The 18300-nt window shown below is 37.4% G+C and overlaps 1 protein-coding gene across 6 annotated transcripts in view; it reads left to right on the top strand.

Moving 5' to 3' along the window:
* The window catches only part of lrp1bb (low density lipoprotein receptor-related protein 1Bb), a 315310-nt gene that overhangs the window by 159896 nt on the left and 137114 nt on the right, over positions 1 to 18300 (top strand). For all 6 annotated transcript variants that reach the window (XM_008402891.3, XM_008402898.3, XM_008402881.3 and 3 more), the window contains 8 exons: positions 5260 to 5496; positions 5940 to 6120; positions 10591 to 10810; positions 11386 to 11575; positions 13797 to 13919; positions 14256 to 14399; positions 16150 to 16275; positions 17175 to 17288. In XM_008402891.3, the coding sequence (XP_008401113.2) occupies positions 5260 to 5496; positions 5940 to 6120; positions 10591 to 10810; positions 11386 to 11575; positions 13797 to 13919; positions 14256 to 14399; positions 16150 to 16275; positions 17175 to 17288 (1335 nt within the window). The remainder of the gene's footprint in view (positions 1 to 5259; positions 5497 to 5939; positions 6121 to 10590; positions 10811 to 11385; positions 11576 to 13796; positions 13920 to 14255; positions 14400 to 16149; positions 16276 to 17174; positions 17289 to 18300) is intronic.

Below are 18300 nucleotides of genomic sequence, written 5' to 3'. Positions count from 1 at the left end.
AGCTAAAGAAAACATGGGAGAAGTTGTCTTGACTTGTTGCAGCCAGTTATAATATAGAAGCGATCCTAATCCCACCCACTGAGTCTGATGGGTGAAGTTGACAGTTTATTTTAATTCATGATGTGCAGAAACATAATAATAATTTCTTAAATCATGAAATAATTGTATCTAGTTTTTTAAAATTAAATCAATACATTTATTTGAGGCACATTAATTAGGTCTATATTTAATAAATTGTGTTCATTTGTAGTTTTAAAAAAATAACACATTTAAATAATTTTATATGTTAATTTTTTTAAATTATATTTGGCACTCCTTACTACCCATATAAAGTGACTTGTTGGTGTTAGACTGGCTGGTCTGAGTAATTTAGATGTGATCTGCGATTTTCATGCAGAGATTTACAGATAATGATTTGAAAAAGAGAAAATATCCAGTGAGTTACAGTTATGTGGATGAAAATGTCTTACTGATGCCAGAGGTTAGAAAAAAGTGGATGGTGGGGTTTGAGATAATATAAAGAATAGTTCACATCAGCACTTGTTGCTACCAAGGCACATAGAATATGATCTCTAAAAGGCCCATAATGTCAAACCATAGAAAACCACTGTGGGTGCCACTGCTGTCAGCCAAGGAAAGGAAACTGAGGCTACAATTCACATAGTCTCAACAAAATTGGATAATAACACATTGGAAAAAATTTGCCTTGTTTTATGAGTCTCAATTTCAGCTGTGACACTCAGAATTTGGCATAAATAGCATAAATGCATCAATTCACCCTGCCTTGTATCAACAATTCAGACTGCTGATGATGGTGTAAAGATGTAAAGGATATTTTCATGAACTGAGTTTCTACAAAGTATGAACTGAGTTTTGTTTAAGTGCCACAGTATATCTGAATATTGTTAGTGGCCATGTGCATTCATAATTAGAATGCACTTGTACTCTGATGGCTACTTTTAGCAGTTGAAAAAACCAAGTTGAACTTGATTAAACCAAAGTGTGCCTGAAAAACTGCTGAGCTGATGTTTCTTTCTCAATACACAAGCAAAAATTGTAAAAAAAATAAAATAAAATCTGATGGGAAATTAGAAAAAGGATTATAAACAGTTATGCTATACTCATACTCATCATGTTTTGGTCGAATTTCTTCATCCATGTCAGCCATAGTGGCTTGGAGTCATTAGAATCAAACTTTGGTCCAAGTGTTGCAAGTATTGAACACCTTGCAACAAGAGAATGCCTTGGAGTCTGTGCTGTTAAATTTTGTTTGTCTGCCATAGTGTTTAATATCTATTGTTGAGCTTATTGTGGTGCCATCAAATACACACAAAGCATAATTAAATATTTTTCTTTTCTCTTTTTTAATCTTTCTATTTTATGAAATTATGTAGTGGAAACACATACTTGACTATTTAGATATTATTTAAAAAATGACTTCCCTGTGTACTATCTCTAACAAGTAAACAATAATGGGATAATTGTAGCAGAGTATATGCTACAGTCATTACCTATCTGTAGCTATCTCTAGATATCCTAAGGAGTTGGTCTCCCTGTTATTGTAACAAAAACATGATCTGTGGCATTTCTTGGGGGCTTTCAGGCATGGCACAATGACTTACGAGACTTATTTGTTCTCTTGAAACCGGAGGCAACAGGTGTGTTGTATTTATGTTGGAACTAAATTGTTAAACATGCAGGATTTTTTTATTGCAACACCATTTTTTGCTCTATTTCTCTTATGATTAGGTATATTTGCTGGACTTTTTAAAATTCTCATTCTGCGATGAATAACACAAAGATACTTGCAGTGAATTAAGATTCTTCCACTTGTCTCTTATTCATTGAGCTCTGACTGTTCAACTTGACCTGACTAGTGAGGTGCTGTTCCTGTGATAATTACACAATGTTTTCTCTTGAAATAATGAACGCTAGCCTTGGATAAAATTCACTTACTATCATGTTTTAGCTTCAAAAACCAGATTGGGATTTTTAAAGGTCCTGACATATACCATTAAGATGTGTTCATGCTATGAATAGCTTTATAGATTCAAGTTGGAGCAACAGCAGAAATACTGTATGTTGATTATTTAATTCAGGGTGAAATATACTTTATAGTTTAATGTTAACAATAATTAGAACTGACAAGTGCAGCAGATGTCAGTGTTTCACTTTGATCCTTCTTTGTTCATTATTATGCACTTCCTTGTCCTTTATGATTAAATCTGCTATATTTTTACTCTTTTAACTTGTAAATTTCATTCCACACACGTATAGCGTCATCTTAAATATTTCTTATGTATGTTTTATATTTTCTGGAAAACTACAGTGCAGTGAAAAAATATTTATCTACAGATTTGATCGTTTTTTTCACCAGAACACTAAAAACACCTTTATTTATTACGGAGAGAAAAAAAAGATGGTCCACATGTGTTAAAAGTAAGTGCCCCCTAAAAATAAAAACTGCCCCAAACTTTAAGGTAGCAACTGCTATTACCAACTCAGTGACTTTCTTGCTATATTTAGCGACATTCAGACAAAAATAAAAAATAAAAGGCATTGGCCAAAATTGGAACCAGCAGGTCAGGCTTTTTAAAGATTGGTAATCTGTGATCGACCCCTTATGATGGACACAAACTTTGGACTTGGTTTTCCCTCGCCCGGACGCGGGTCACCGGGGCCCCACTCTGGAGCCAGGCCTGGAGGTGGGGCACGATGGCGAGCCCGAAGAGGAGACGTGGGTACCCCTTCCGATGGGCTCACCACCTGTCGGAGGGGCCAAAGGGGTCGGGTGCATTGTGCTATGGGCGGCAACCGAGGGAGGGGACCCTGGCGGTCTGATCCTCGGCTGCAGAAGCTGGCTCTTGGGACGTGGAACGTAAGGATGCCTCCTGGACGCCTCCCTGGTGAGGTGTTCCGGGCACGTCCCACCGGGAGGAGGCCTCGGGGAAGACCCAGGACACGCTGGAGGGATTATGTCTCTCGGCTGGCCTGGGAACGCCTTGGGATTCCCCCGGAGGAGCTGGAAGAAGTGGCTGGGGAGAGGGAAGTCTGGGCCTCCCTTCTGAAGCTGCTGCCCCCGCGACCCGACCCCGGATAAGCAGAAGAAAATGGATAGATGGATGGATGGATGGATGGATAATCTGTGATCGGCCAGAAAACTGCAATCGTTGGCATCCATCCATTATCTTACACCTTTATCCCTAGTGGGGTCACCAGGGGTGCTGGTGCCCATCTCCAGTGGCCAACAGGTGAGAGACGGGGTCATCACCCTGGACAGGTCACCAGCCCAACCATGGATGCACAAACCCATATTGAAAAAGAATGGGTGTGTCCATTCCTCATGTTTTTGTCTGAGTCAGTCTTCAATCAGTCATATTGGTGCAAATGTTCTAAACTGCTTTCCAAAAATGTTATCAGTTTGTAATCATGTTTAGAACAGTTAGTAATGCTTTGGCATTGCTAGTTAGAATGCAGTGTGTCTGTGCACTTTTCATAAGTGTTGTACATTTTGCCTGAGGCCTCCAACAGGCTGTGAAAATTGCCTGATTCAAAATATTTCAATGCAAAAAAAAGTAAATAAAGAGACTTTCGAATTTTCAGTTGGTCTTTCTGCTGTCTGTGGAGGTTACTTGTCATTTTTCTGTAAAGCACCGACTCTTGCTTCTTGGAGTTCTCTCCCGCATTTTACTGTAACAACCTGACACAACTTCTAACACTAAATGTTTGCACAAAGCACATAAAAAAATCATGTATTTTTTCTCATTCTCACCGCAAACGTTTCTCTGAAGGAAGATATGAAGAGCAGCAGACAGTTCATGAGGCTATCAGAAAGATTTTCTACCAAGCTTCTAATGTAGCTTTAAACTATGAGCATCTGATGAAAATAATGCAAGCCATCAGTCCCACCTCTGTTTGCAGTTGTTTTCAGATTAAAGTTTTCATTGCCTTTTTGCATTGGCTTTTTATCATTCATAACAGCCAAACACCTGTCTATGAATTTCATTATTAGTATAATGTATAATAATGTTAATTAAATTCCTAAGTAATGTAGTGTGACACGGGTGGCTGGATGGATAGATGGATGGACAGATGGATGGATGGAAAGAAGGAAGCATTTTGATACATCTTTTTTTGTCATCTTTATATGACAGTGGCTCTTGTTAAGTATAAAGAAAATTCAGCCCAAGATTACCGTTTTCTTTTTTTGTCCCTGTGAAGGTCATGTGTCATAATAGAGCTGGCTATGTGCAGGCAGAGCCTTGGGCTGACAGTTATAAAGATGAGGGCAGGCGAAAACAGCTTTATGCGAGTGTGACGTTCTAATATCGACCTGTTGGGACGCCTGATAGATTATTGCCATAATGAGGGTTTAAGTTTGCCTGCGTTTGTTGGCTGCTCTGATCAATTGTTGGACATTGTGTAGATGACAATAAAAGCCGAAGATCAAATTGATGACACAATTTGGGCGCCTACAAGATTTCGATCAGAGTAATGGAGCTTTGGGAGCTTTTGCATGACATGTTTGATTTATTCCTCTAGTGGATGTTCTGATGACATCAACTATCTCTCTATTGCTCTTCATCTCCTAAAGCATAATGAGATTTTTTATTAAATGATGTAGTTTTTCATACAGCAGTCGCTGTTGGAGTTTGATATCTGGGTCTCTAGTAGTGCTTAATTGCCTCCTGGTTAGTTGGTCTCTCTCTTACAAAAATGATAAATTGAACTGAGGCATGTGTGGTCCTCACCTCCAGCATCCTAGTCTCTTGGGTAGTAGGTGAGACTGGAGAGAGGTCTGCTTCCCTCAGTGGAAGCCCTACTTCATTCCCTATTCTTCCTCTCTAGAGGTTCCCCTAGGTTTCGAGTATACACAGTCCCCACGCGACACAAAGATGCCACTGAGGAACTCCCTCAGCTCCAGTCTTCTGTTTGTTTTTCTTCCAGAAACACCATCTTATTTAGATTAGAAACACTATTCATAGCCAAGGTAAGCATTGAAATTGAATGTTTGCTGAAGCAATCCATTACTTTTATTCTCGTGGCAGTTTTGCAGTGAGGGCGTGATTGAGGGTGGTGAGTAGAGTCATTGGCACTGATTACTGGCTCCATTAGGGTGAATAGATGGCTTTGGACTTGCAAAACATATAAGAACAATGTGGTTGTTAAGTGGGTTTAATGCACAGATCAGCACTGATGAATTAGACCAATTAATTGACAATAACAGTAAAAAAAGGTCTGTCCTTTCTTGCTTTGTAGAGCCCAAAAACGATTTCTTCCTCTTCTATGGTAAGGGGCGTCCTGGGGTCATTCGTGGCCTGGATATGAACATCAAGTCTGGTGACGAGCACATGGTACCTATTGAAGACCTTGTCAACCCTCGAGCCATAGACTACCATGCAGAAATGGGACACATTTACTTCGCTGACACCACCAGTTTCCTCATTGGCCGTCAAAACATAGATGGAAGTAGTAGGGAAACAATTCTCAAAGATGGTGAGTACATTTATTATTTTTTTTGTATCTTCTGGATTCCTTTTTCCTTTGTAAAAAGGAAAAAAGAATCCATTGTACTTTTTAAAAGACCCTATTCTCTGTTATGTCTATGGTCATAAAATAGCTTTTGCACCATCTGCGCTACTAAAAAAACTGCACTTCAAATAGCTTTTTATATCTTTTGTAGTTTTTGAGCAATACAAATCTCACACATATAATGTATGGGATGTTAAGGGGATATAAATTAGTCTGCTTCTTAAGTGCAAAGCAAAAAATAACACTTGCAACTATTTTTAGGTTCTGATTATGTACAATGAAAAGATATTGACCACATTTATGATATCTGTTTCATTAATGTATGTTTTGAAAAATATCTCAGAAGAAATTAAGAAAAGAATATTGAAAAATGTCTACCGTATTTTGTGGTGCTGATTTTGTTACAGAGCTTGATAATGTTGAGGGTATTTCTGTGGACTGGATTGGAAATAATTTATACTGGACCAACGATGGCTACAGGAAGACGATCAGTGTTGCCAGGCTGGAGAGAGCCTCTCAAACCAGAAAGACACTGTTGGAAGGAAACATGTCACACCCTAGAGCAATCGTAGTTGACCCTCTGAACAGGTAAACTGTCAAACCACATACTGATAAGGTCAGAATGTCTATCTAGGGTTGATTTGTAAAGCATGCTTAACTGAATTCTTGAATTGCATGGTTGTATGACTCTCAGGTACATTTTAGTTAAAATAAAATAACATGAGCAGGCAATATTAACTCTCCTTAACTATGGCATTCTTGTATAATCTACTGTATTATCCATCCTATTGTTGATATTTATAGAGTAATGTTATGACAGCTACGTTGAATTAAGTATTTAGTTGCATTTTTGGTAATGTTCTGATAGTAGTAATCTTAAGGATCATCAAATATGGTTTGCTTCTTTATATTTAAAAAAGATAGTTTAGCACTTTTTTTAACCTTAATACTAAGCCAACCAGTGAAAGCAACATGTAAAGATTTATCAAAAGCCTTTTCAGTTTTGTAGCGGTGGCGTAATCCCTTGTGAATTACAGAAAAAATAATTTAATTTTAGAATATTTAATCATAAACTGAGCCAAATCCCATACTTGGAAATATATTTTTTGCGAAATCACTGATGCCACACTTATTGGCGCTCCTGCTGTTATGACTGCTAAAAGCCTGAGCCCAATGAGTCAGTTCCCTTCTGATCTGGCCATATGTTTAGAACCATTATTCTGAAAGACACAATTAAGACACAATTAGACACAAAATACCCTGGTACTTCAAATTGTTTGTGATGCCATACACACTTAAAAACAGAATTAATAGGCCCAATTACATAACTAAATAAAAGTGCCTGGATTTTTCATATGTTGTATAAAAGATGGTTTGTACATGTATAAAAATATTAGTCTGAAGAATAATTCTTTTTTTTTTCTTTTTTTACGTCAGTCTGTCATGAAAATAACTTTAGAACAGACCTGTGAAAATCTATAGAAATCCATACAGTGCAGCTTGAAGCTAGTACTTTACCAGAAGTTCTTTAACTAAACAAATAGCTTGAAATCCCTAAACAAAGCAAATATATGTTAAAGGAGTTGTTTTTCAGACAGTGCAGACAGTTTTTCAGTTGCAGACAAACGATTCTTGTCCTTAGCATGTTTTGAAGAGATTTTATGAATGTTTCAACACCCACTGGCTTTCTTGTACTTTAACTTGCTGTGTCTTTGCTACAAAGGAAGTATTGTTATTGGATAAATCGTGGGAGTGATATTTTTATTGCTGCTTTCAGTACTGTTCTTTAGAATGTTAAATTTAAACACATTTCTCTCTGTTGCTTCCAATGTAATTACTTTCAGGATTAATCCTGGAAACAATCATATTTTTAAAACTTTTGCAATGACCTTTGACCAATTAGTAGGTCACATTAAAGGTGTTTGAAAAAATGACTTGTAAATGAGCTAATGACAGCATTTGCTTTTTAAAGGAAACACTTTTACAAAAAGAAAATATTTGCTCCCCACTTGAAAACTTGGTAACCCAATTTTCAGTTTGTTGGCTTTTTCTCTGCAACCTTCATAGATCACATCGGAGTTCCTGTTTGGATTCATCAATGGTGGTTTCTGCCAGCAAAGGTGGTAATTAGCATACAGGCATTATGCAGCAAAACGGCAATTCATTGAGTGTCTTAAGGATCTTAAGGATTAACACTCTAAGTCTTAAATCATATTACCACCCACTGAATCCATAGCAGTCAGAGATTAGTTTTCAAGCCTCAGGGGATTGTTCCAAACATTTTGCAGCATATTGCTTTTTGTCACAGTTTTGGGAACTTGTAACCCTCCACTAACTTATTCATTCTTACATTTCCAACTGACTCTGCATGGTTTAAAAGCAAAGTCATATTCAGACAGTAAATGGAGCCCTAAACTTTTAACATAAAAAATAAAATGCAGACAGTTTTTCAGTTGCAGACAAACGATTATGTTACCTTTTTCTTTGTTTGGGGATTAATAACTTTTATACTGACCCTCCCACTGACAGCACAGGTGATTAGAAAAGCTAGTTTTAGGCTTGTGAGCGAACATTCAGCCAGAACCCCGGCAGTTCTTTGATCTCTATCTGCTCAGCTGGAAGGCTCTTTTCACATGAAATGGCTGCACTTCTCCTACAGATTTCTCCACTGCAGTCTTGAGACCTTATTTTCTGCTCTGTTGCCACCTCCAGTTTGTGTTGACACGAGTGTCATCTTAATAGTAACTTCCTCCACTGTTTTGCTACATTAAGAATGAAATATGTGAATAGTCAACACATTTTGTGCAAGTCATTTCCTTATGTGGTTTTGTCTCTTTATACCAATATAACTGATGGGAAATCTGATGTAAATGTAGACTTTTGGCAGGATTCAGGGGTTCTGAAACAATCATTGCTTTTGCCTATTTGGAACTCTATATATTTTTGAGATAGTTTCTTCACTTTCAGGCGAACATTTAAATGTATAAAATTCCAAATTCAAAGAGCTATTGATTCTATGATGCAAACCCCACTGGTTTCAGTTCCTGCCAGTAAGTGTGTAATCCAAATATTAGATTCTCTCAATTGAGAAATTTTCAAAGCTATGTTTAGTGACTGCTTGTGGGTGTTGTAGTTGTTTGAGGTTTCCAATTTGCTGTTCCCTAGTGAAAAACTTAAACTTACATGTCTCTAACTAAATACATTTCCAGACATTTTTACACATATAATGCTATGAGTTATTTGCTCCCCTGCTAAACTAAACGACCACAGACATTTTGGACACGTTAATAGTTCTGTGACAACAGCAAGAGTACTTACAGATGCAATACATACCACATATAGTTTTTACAGCTGCAGATGTTATTCAGATGCTTCAGATGCAAAGAAGGGGTGCACATAATAACAAACAGCAACAATAATAAATACAAACTGGGTGCACGTGTTCCAAAAAGACATGCAATATAGGAACAGGGCCATATCATAAGCAACAAACTGATTTAATACATTATGCCTTAATATTTCACAAAATGCTTTTATCTCTTTACATTTAGAACCACTTGAAACGCTTTTTTGTAACACCAAATTGCATGTCAAATTAAGAAACCCACGCAGGGGCGCGGTGGTGGTGCAGAGAGTAAGATGCGTGAACCACTGGTGGAGGCCTCAGTCCTCTACGTGACCTTCGCGGGGTCCCGGTCCGCTGGCCTTTGCCCCATGTCTTCCACCTCTCACAAGCCTCTTTCCTGTCAATTTACTGTGAAATAAAGGGCATTAGAGCCACAGAATTCTAAAAAAACCCTCAAAGAAAATGAGGCACAGCAGCGTTAGTCAGCACTAGCAACCCAGTTTAATAGCTTTAGACATCTGTGACTCAGCTCCTTCACCAATTTTGAAAAAATCACTGTGGGATTTTCAAGAATGTCTGTTCCTTCTGCATATTATTTTCTTTGCCTTCTTGTGATGAAAATAAAAAATATACATAAATTTGTGTTAGTTGATGAAGACACAACCTGGAATCAGGGAACAGTATGCAGCAATAGAAAATTTGTGCAAACCAATTTGAACCATTTTTAGCAATAACTTGAAAAACGTGTCTGGTGCATCAATGAAAAATAAATTTTTGTTCTTTATAGCACCCTGAAATGTTGACTAGAGTCCCTGCAGCATTAGATGAAAAATATGAAATTAAAGGATGACATTCAACATTTTGGCTGACTTTAGATCAGTGAAGGAAGTATTAATATTCTCCTTTTGTGCTTTATATAAATGGTGAGCATCTGATGCAGTGTCTATCTATATTCAGCTGTGTGCGCGTGAATCTGTGTGTGTCTGTGGAAGTACTATGGTATCAATAATTCATGAGGTCACAAAGACGACTCAGAGACACGGTATTCATTCACCTTCCTATCCCAATCTGTTTTATCTTTCCTGAGCCAACTCTCTGCCATTGGTGAGAAACACGGGGCACACGGCTCAGTCAGCAACACTCAAGCAGAGAAAATCCCCTGGGCATTGTTACTACAGAAAAGACTGTGTCAAATTGTTGACCCAATCATGTTAAAGATACCTCTGGCTCATTCAGAGGTGTAGTCCCGACATTATTTTGTGGTTGGGAATTTAAATCAACTAACTCTACCTTGATGTTTTGATACACCTATCAGATGCACTTATAGAGACAGCGAGCATGCCTGGGAAGGGTTTGTTTACAAGAAAATGGAGAGGTAAATTGTTGCTTGATGAATAACGGCGTTAACTTATTTTCCATGGAAGTAATAAAAAAAAGTTATTACTTTGCAAGAAAATACAGCCAAGCATTATTAAAAAAGTCAAGTTTACATCAGTTTCACACAATCCATTTAAAAGTACAGTTTGTCTTCCCCTAAGCTGCTTATAGAGAGTCAAAAACAATCTGACATTGAATATAAAATATATTATAATATTCAGGGTAAAATACCCAGATGCTCCAGGCATGTACTTTCTTAATTTAAGACGATGACTCATTTGTACATCGATGCAGTGACAGCTTGTGCTGTTCTTGTCCACTTCTCTGCATGACAGCTGGATGTACTGGACAGACTGGGAAGAGGATGAGGTCAATGACAGCATAGGACGGATAGAAAAAGCCTGGATGGATGGATCCAATCGCCGTATTTTCGTCACTTCCAACATGCTGTGGCCTAATGGTCTGACTCTAGACCACAGTAGCAGCACGATGTTCTGGTGTGATGCCTACTATGACCATATTGAGAAGATTTACCTGAATGGAACTGGAAGAATGGTATGTATATATTGATGATTTGGACTTTTGCTTAATTTAATTTTGCTGTATGAATCAACCAACTACATGTTTTGAATAAGTTATTTGTGAAGACGATGATAAATTAAAGTTTTAATCTTTCAAAAACGTTCAGCCTTATAAAATGTTAATATGGCAAAAAAAAAAAAACGTAGGTTCTAATTTAAAACGTTTTAATGCTGATGATTTTATTCTTCAAAGCAGTGAGATGATTGAACAAATCTCCATCTCTCTAAAACCACAGCCAACAAAATATCCCTTCATCCCTAACTGCCCCTGCAGTTAAACCTGCATATTAATGATAATAAATTATTTGTAAATTATCTTTAATCAATGCCAAGATTCTATCTAACATTATTACTAGCAGGCCGTTCTGCCGGATGCATTTGTGCAAAGAAATTAAATAACATTCATCATTCCCCCCACCTCGAATAATATCTTAACCCATATTCAAATAGTTAGTCTGCTTTGAGATGATTGATTTTGCTGTTGCTGATGGTGCCTCTCTGTGGCTCCGCTAATCTTCTGATTATAGTGCACGGTGTTTCTTGTTGCAGGTGGTGTACAGAGGAAAAGAGCTGAACCATCCCTTCGGCATCTCTCATTATCGCAATTTCATCTTTTGGACGGAGTACATGAATGCGTCTGTATTCCAGCTGGACTTGTCCACGGGGGATGTCACTCTGCTGCGGAGCGAGAGACCACCTCTATTTGGCCTGCGTGTCTATGACGCACAGAGCCAGCAAGGTTGGCAGCTTTCCCTTCACTTAGTAGCCGTTCAGTGCTGTTGAATGTGAATTGCTTCCTTTACAGTATGGATCCCTGTTGTCTTGATGTGTACGGGAGATTTATTACAAGATTTATTATATATACTCCAGAGTAACAAAAAATGCTGTTGCTCTGTTATTTCATTGCAGTGACTGACGCTGGAGTAGATTATCAACATGTAGAGAGCTTCATGTCATCATCTTACTCCCGTTCTGTCAGAAAATTGTGCCAACCAAGTAACCATTAAGGCACATTTTTATTGTACAGGAATAATATTGATATATTTTTTTTTACTGCTTGAGATCACATGGAATAAGTGTTTGCATAATCGCAAGACTTCAGTCATTTCTGATAAGTCGAAGATGTAACCTCCCATAGGACTTTTATTCAATATTGATTATTGAATTAGCAGGTTTTTGTTGAAAGGAGATTTAGGGGAGTTGTTTTGAAATCTTCCAATTTCTGAGATTTGTTTTAATAAACAAGTCTGAAATTGTATGAGATTGAATGCATATTCCCCAAAAATACTAATTTCTATTTTCATTTGAGTGGTAAAATCGATTCTATATGCCATACTTTGCGAGATGTAAAAATCTATGTTTGACCTTTCATTTTTCAAAGCTTTTATGGACAGAATTAATCCCACAACTTGACTCCAACCTAAGTAGTTTATTATTTTTCATTAAAGTCAAAATCTTCATACTATGCAGGAAAGATCTACTTATCTTTTATCCCGAAGATAAAAATGTATTTTTGGCAATACAGCTGTCAAACAAGTAAGCTCAAAAAATAAAACTTATTCTGTACAAATTTATACAATACAATGTTCAAGCTACAGAAATTACACCTCCAACCACATACTATCTAGCAGGTTAACAGTACATCAGCAAATAATACAATAATTGTCAATTTCTTCTTCTGACATTTTCACTGGGCCCAACAGAAAGATAGGGTTTAAAACTTTTCTAGCTGAAAAAATAAAGTTACACTTGGGAACAAAGAAGTTGTTGGTCAACAACGGACAGATGGAAACTGCTGACTAAATAAATCTGGAGAGATGGCAATAGATTTATGTATTATTGATACATAGTGGAGCTAAATCCTCATGGAATATTACTTGTTATAAATTTCAAATATGATTCAGACATGTTAGCAACCTAAATAATAAAAAAAAACTAAATAAATAAGCAAAGCGGTGACTTATTCCAGCACTACTCCATTCTACCAAACCTGCCACAGGGCTGACTTTGTTGCTTATTTTTAAGGTACAGTTTGCTTTTGGCATCAAAGCATGTGGTGGCAGGTGCATTTCAATCCTAGCTTTGACATAGCAGCAGTATTTGATGCTCATGGAATGGCAGCATCAAATACTGCTGTTATGTCAGTATTTGATGCTTTTCGGTCTCTTTCATTGAGAGAAGATCGATTCATGTTATGATGCTGAAAAGAACAGATAGGAGACAAAACGGATAATGTTGTCAGTATAATGTCCTCTATGGACTTCTCCTTTTGCATTATAACAGCCATGTAAAAGCAGAATATGATACATTTAGAAGAATATTATTTTAGCCAAACCCAAAGGGGTTTTGCGCCTTTGCTGCATCCTTAAAACATTGATTCCTGCAGAAGAGCATTAGAGATGCTTATTGTGAGTAGAGCAGTGCCCTGTCAAGCGCATGATGCGAACCAGTGGTGGATTTTGTGTGCACAGACTAGTTCACATGATCCAGAAAACGTCTAGACGTTTTTCTGTGGCCACTGGATAGATTAATTGGATGTCCAATGTTGTGGCTACTACTGATTGGCTCCCACAAGACCAAAAGCTTTATCTCATTGGTTCAGGCTCTGCTTTTGGGAAACGTGGTAAATTGAAGTGACAAAGGTGTCACATGGCTTAACTTTATAGGGGTCTTTTTTGCTATTGAGGAGTGACAGTTTTGTCCAGGAAGACAAATTATCCCCACTGAAAAAAATGATAAAAATGTCAAATATATTTCTCTTGCTGTGTTCCCAATATTTCATGTGATGTATAGCTTACACCTGGCATGTCTAAGTAAGGCAGGAAATGGGTTTTGCATCAGAAATGGGATTAATTTTGCAGGACTTAAAGTGGTGAAAGGTACTAATATTCACAAGGCTTAGAAATTGTAAAATGAACTGAAGAAGACAACTCACAGTGTTTGCGATCTGTTTCTCCCAGGTGAGAACGCATGCAGCGTGAATTATGGAGGATGTAGTACCCTTTGCCTTGCCATCCCAGGAGGCAGAGTGTGTGCCTGTGCTGACAACCAAGCTTTGGAGAAGAACAATGTCACCTGTTCAGGTAGGAGGACGTAATGAATCAGATGAAATACAAAGTCCACGATTGTCATCTCCTGTTGTCATCCTGCCATCATGCTAAGGGATAAAGACGAAACAGGTCCTTGTTTTTATGCAAATTAGGCAATAAACAAGTACATAGGGGTGAAAAATTATCCCACCAGACCTCCAGCTACCCAAAACAAATCCCACTTGGTTTATGTTCTGTGGGGTTGTGAGACATTATTAACTGAGTTTACCTGCTATTATGGCTATGCCAATATTTTCTCCTGAGTCCGTACCTCTTACCAAGTCCCATGTTGATTTTAATTTCTCCTCTGTACTGTTTTTTTTCCCCCAGATTCCTCCACTGATGTTTTAGAGCCAACTCGATGTAAAAGCGAAGAATTCCAGTGTCACAATCAGCGCTGTATACGGGCCTCGTGGAAGTGCGATGGCGACGATGACTGTCTGGATGGAAGCGATGAGGAGAGCCACAGCTGCTGTGAGGATCTTGATTAGTCACTTCAAAAAATAAAAATACCCCATGCAGAAACCATATTGGTCAATACTTTAAAAAGCACAACAACAAAACACTACAATTTTTACAGTTAGTTCTCTCTTGCTGTCAACATCCATGTTGCTAATTGACACTACAACAGGGATGTTAAATGTGCTGCTGCCTACTTTCTTGGAGAATCGCTCTTTAACAAATTACTTGGAGGAGCAGAGTTTTTGGCTTATTTGGATCATTCATTTATTTATTTTTTTATGGAAGGCAGAAGCAGTACATTTTTACACCATAATCATATGCCAGCATGATTAGAAATTAAAGAAGAATCACCAGTTAGCTGCACTGCTAGAATATCATTTGGGATAATCTGACTTGGTTTATCTAAATGGATGTTGAGTCTTCATAAAACAGTGTCGCCACAAGCTAAACAACACAAGATGTCAGTGTTGATATTCCCACATACTTTAGTGTTATTCTTTGGATTATAAAAGTTCAATATCTTCTTACAAATTGATAGAATTGGAATCAAACCCTTTCCTCAGAACAAATTTGCCAGAACGCTACTATCAGTTTGGGAACCTCTTACATTATCCAACTGTGAAATCTTGATCTCCCCTAACTCCACACCGCTATCCCTGTTTAAGGAATTGTGCTATTACTCATTGTGTTAAGTATGCACATAAATTTTCTCATTTACTTAGTGCAATTTATAAGTGATGAGAATTAATGAATTCATAAACTCGGTGTGCAGCTTGACTTAATTACAAGGCTGACAAGAAAATAGGGTATGTGGTGATAGTATGTTCACTGAAGAATATTAAAATGAACTGAATGTGACTTTAATGCAAATACTTCTTTCACAGTATCCCCCCATAAGTCTTGAATTTCAGTGTCAAACATATCTGGCTTTGAATACAAAAAACAAGACTTTTCAAAGTATCTGTTACTGAGACATCATGGAGTGTTTTAGGACACACTGTAATAGTCTCATGGCATAAACATAATGTAGAGACGTCATATATACCAGATGGGCATCACTGCCTCAAGTGCAAGTGCAACTCAGCCGTGACTCAGTGATATGATACATTTTTTTCCCACAGTTCCGCCCAAAATGATTCGTACTACTGTCAGATTTAGATAGAAATTATGTTCATTCAACAAGAAGTTTGTGTTTGAGTGAGATAATAATCAAAAGATAAAAAAGGTGTAAAAAAAAGGGTCACTGTTTTAATTTAACTGTTAAAACAGTCATAAAAATGATTAATAATCACTTAAATAGCTAATTGAAAACATTTTCCTGCCATTACAGTGAAGGCTTCAAGTAAGAATTTATTCAGCTAATTATTATATAACCTGTTGGAGAGCAGTTACAGACTGTGTGTAGAAATTTGAATGTTGAAAATAAAATAATGGAGCAGTTAATTACTCTCTGTAGCCTTTCTGTTATCTGCTAACGTCTTGTCTAATTGTTAAAAATAGCTGGTCGAGTGAAAATTCCTTTGTTAAAAATAATTTGTTTCTTCTTCTGGATTCCTTTTAAAAACTGATTTAGCAACATAACTGAGTCTTTCTTCAGGAAGAACCATCGCACTAAAGATTCAGAAAAACATAATTTTTGAGTTATTTGAGCGCATTGCTTAATTTTACTGTTTTTTTATTTCTATTTTTTATTTACTTCATTAACTGTTAGTGGGTTTCTGTAAAGTCACTGTCATTTTTGTCTCTATTTGAACTGTTTCAGACAACCACACCTGTCCTGATGATCAGTTCAAATGCAACGACAACCGGTGCATTCCCAAAAGATGGCTTTGTGATGGAACCAATGACTGCGGTAACGGTGAAGATGAAGCCAACACCACTTGCTCTGGTATGTTCTTCATCATTCTTTATGTTTGTAGTTTTGGCAGCTGTTTGATAGTTTGACGCTTCTCTTTACATGCAGGACAGTTTATTTCTACAATTATGTTCCTACATTTACTGTTGGAAATATAATTACTCTTTAAAGGAGTTTCCCTTTATGTTTTAATAAAAGGCACCCATCATGTGGTTAATGCTCTGTTACTCAGAAGACTGATGTGCTGTTTAATTGATTTTAGCTCATCAAGCTTATAGACTGCTAGCATTAAAGATCAAACAGCTTTCTCGTCTATACAAAGAGGTGGAAAGCTTTTTTCTCACCTCAGGTGTGCTTTATTTATCCATGTCTTAAACCGAGGTGTCAGGTGTTGTCAAGGCAGCCATCACTTTTATAATTTGAAGCTCTTAAGAAGCTTTGGTGCAGTACTATCACTCTCGGTGTGCGCGAGAGCTATATAGTATCAAAGAGTCGCGGTACCTTTGAGAGGAAACTTTCTGTCAGGAACGCTCAAGGTAGATTGTCTCTATGTCTTTAACAGTGCCTCTCTGCAGCTTTTTATCCATAGAAGATCAATCAATGAGCATTAGTCAGTGGATGATGAATGTTTCTCCACTGGCAGATTGACATGCATATCCCACTACAGCAGGACATTGCTTGAGTGCTGTCATGTACATGACCACCAGGATGTGACTGAAGGCCTATCAAGCAACAGCACATTTTACACATGGTGTCAGACATGCCACATTTTGCTGTGAGACAGAGTGATAAAGAGTTTGCGCTGGCCAGACATTGACATTTTGGTGATCTAGTGGACATTAGATGCAGTTGTGCTATCCAACATTGACTTATTCGCCTTTAATGCTGTGATTGAATTAGGAGACCACTTTCTCACTTTCTTGTTTTCGCAGCCCGGCCCTGTCAAGCCGACCAGTTTTCCTGCCAGAATGGACGCTGTATACCTCGAGGCTGGAGCTGTGATCGGGAGAATGACTGTGGGGATATGTCAGATGAAATATCATGCAGTAAGTCTCCTGGATATTTACCACATGCTATTATAGTCTTACTGACTGGACATAAACAAAGCTATTTGGGGCTTACAGTAGAGGCTCACATTTTATGTTTCAGATGGTTAAAAGGCTATAAAAAAGTATTTACATCATTATTTTCACTGCTTTGTTCCATTTAAATGTTCCAGATCATCAAGCTAAATTTAATACCAAACAAACATGACCTGAGTACTGCAATTTTGAAATCTTGATTTGATTTCTTAAGGGGAAAAAAGCTACCTGAATCAACTCAGGTCCATGTGAAAAAGTAATTGCCTCTGAATGTAATAATTTGTTATATTAATGCTTGGCAGTAACAACCTTCAAGCATTTGCAAAACAGCCATTGACATAAAAATGAAAGGTAGAGGATTTTCAACCCACTCTTGTTTGCAGAATCGTTTTAATTCAGCCACTTCCTATGAATGTCAGACCTTTTGTCATTTAGAGTGACCTAGTCAAAGTCTGGATCTAAATCTAATGATGATATTGTGTTATGAGCTCAAATAAGCAGATTATGCATGAAAGATTTACAATGCAGCCATTCTGCCAAGAAAAGTGGACCAAATGTCCTTCAAAACGTGTCAATGATCACAAATGCTTGGCTGGTAACAAGTATAGGGCCAATTACTTTTTCACATTTTATAGCTTTTTCATATAATAATCTGTAAGGAGGAAACTACTTTGTCACCTCACTACATTTATTCTTTATATTGTGTCTAAAACAAAAGTTGAAAAAGTGTAAAGGCTTTAGATTTCACTGCTGATTGAATAGCCGTGTCATCAGCTGGTAAAATGTCAAAACTGGTTTTCCATTTTGCTCTTGAAACGCTTGAAATGTGACTGTTTAATTTATGGCTGTGTCAGAAAGCTGTCAGCATTTTTGCAGTTCTTGCTCATAGATATAACGCCACATTTCACCTGTAATTGATAGAAAGAAAATATGTTCTAAGAGGCACTGCTGTTGGGTTATTTAATACAGTGCTGTG

Source organism: Poecilia reticulata, chromosome 2 (assembly GCF_904066995.2).
Source record: "Poecilia reticulata chromosome 2, P_reticulata-male-v2, whole genome shotgun sequence".
NCBI lineage: Eukaryota > Metazoa > Chordata > Actinopteri > Cyprinodontiformes > Poeciliidae > Poecilia > Poecilia reticulata.
The sequence above is the reverse complement of the archived record's forward strand: the minus strand, read 5'-3'. Positions and strand labels throughout refer to the sequence as shown.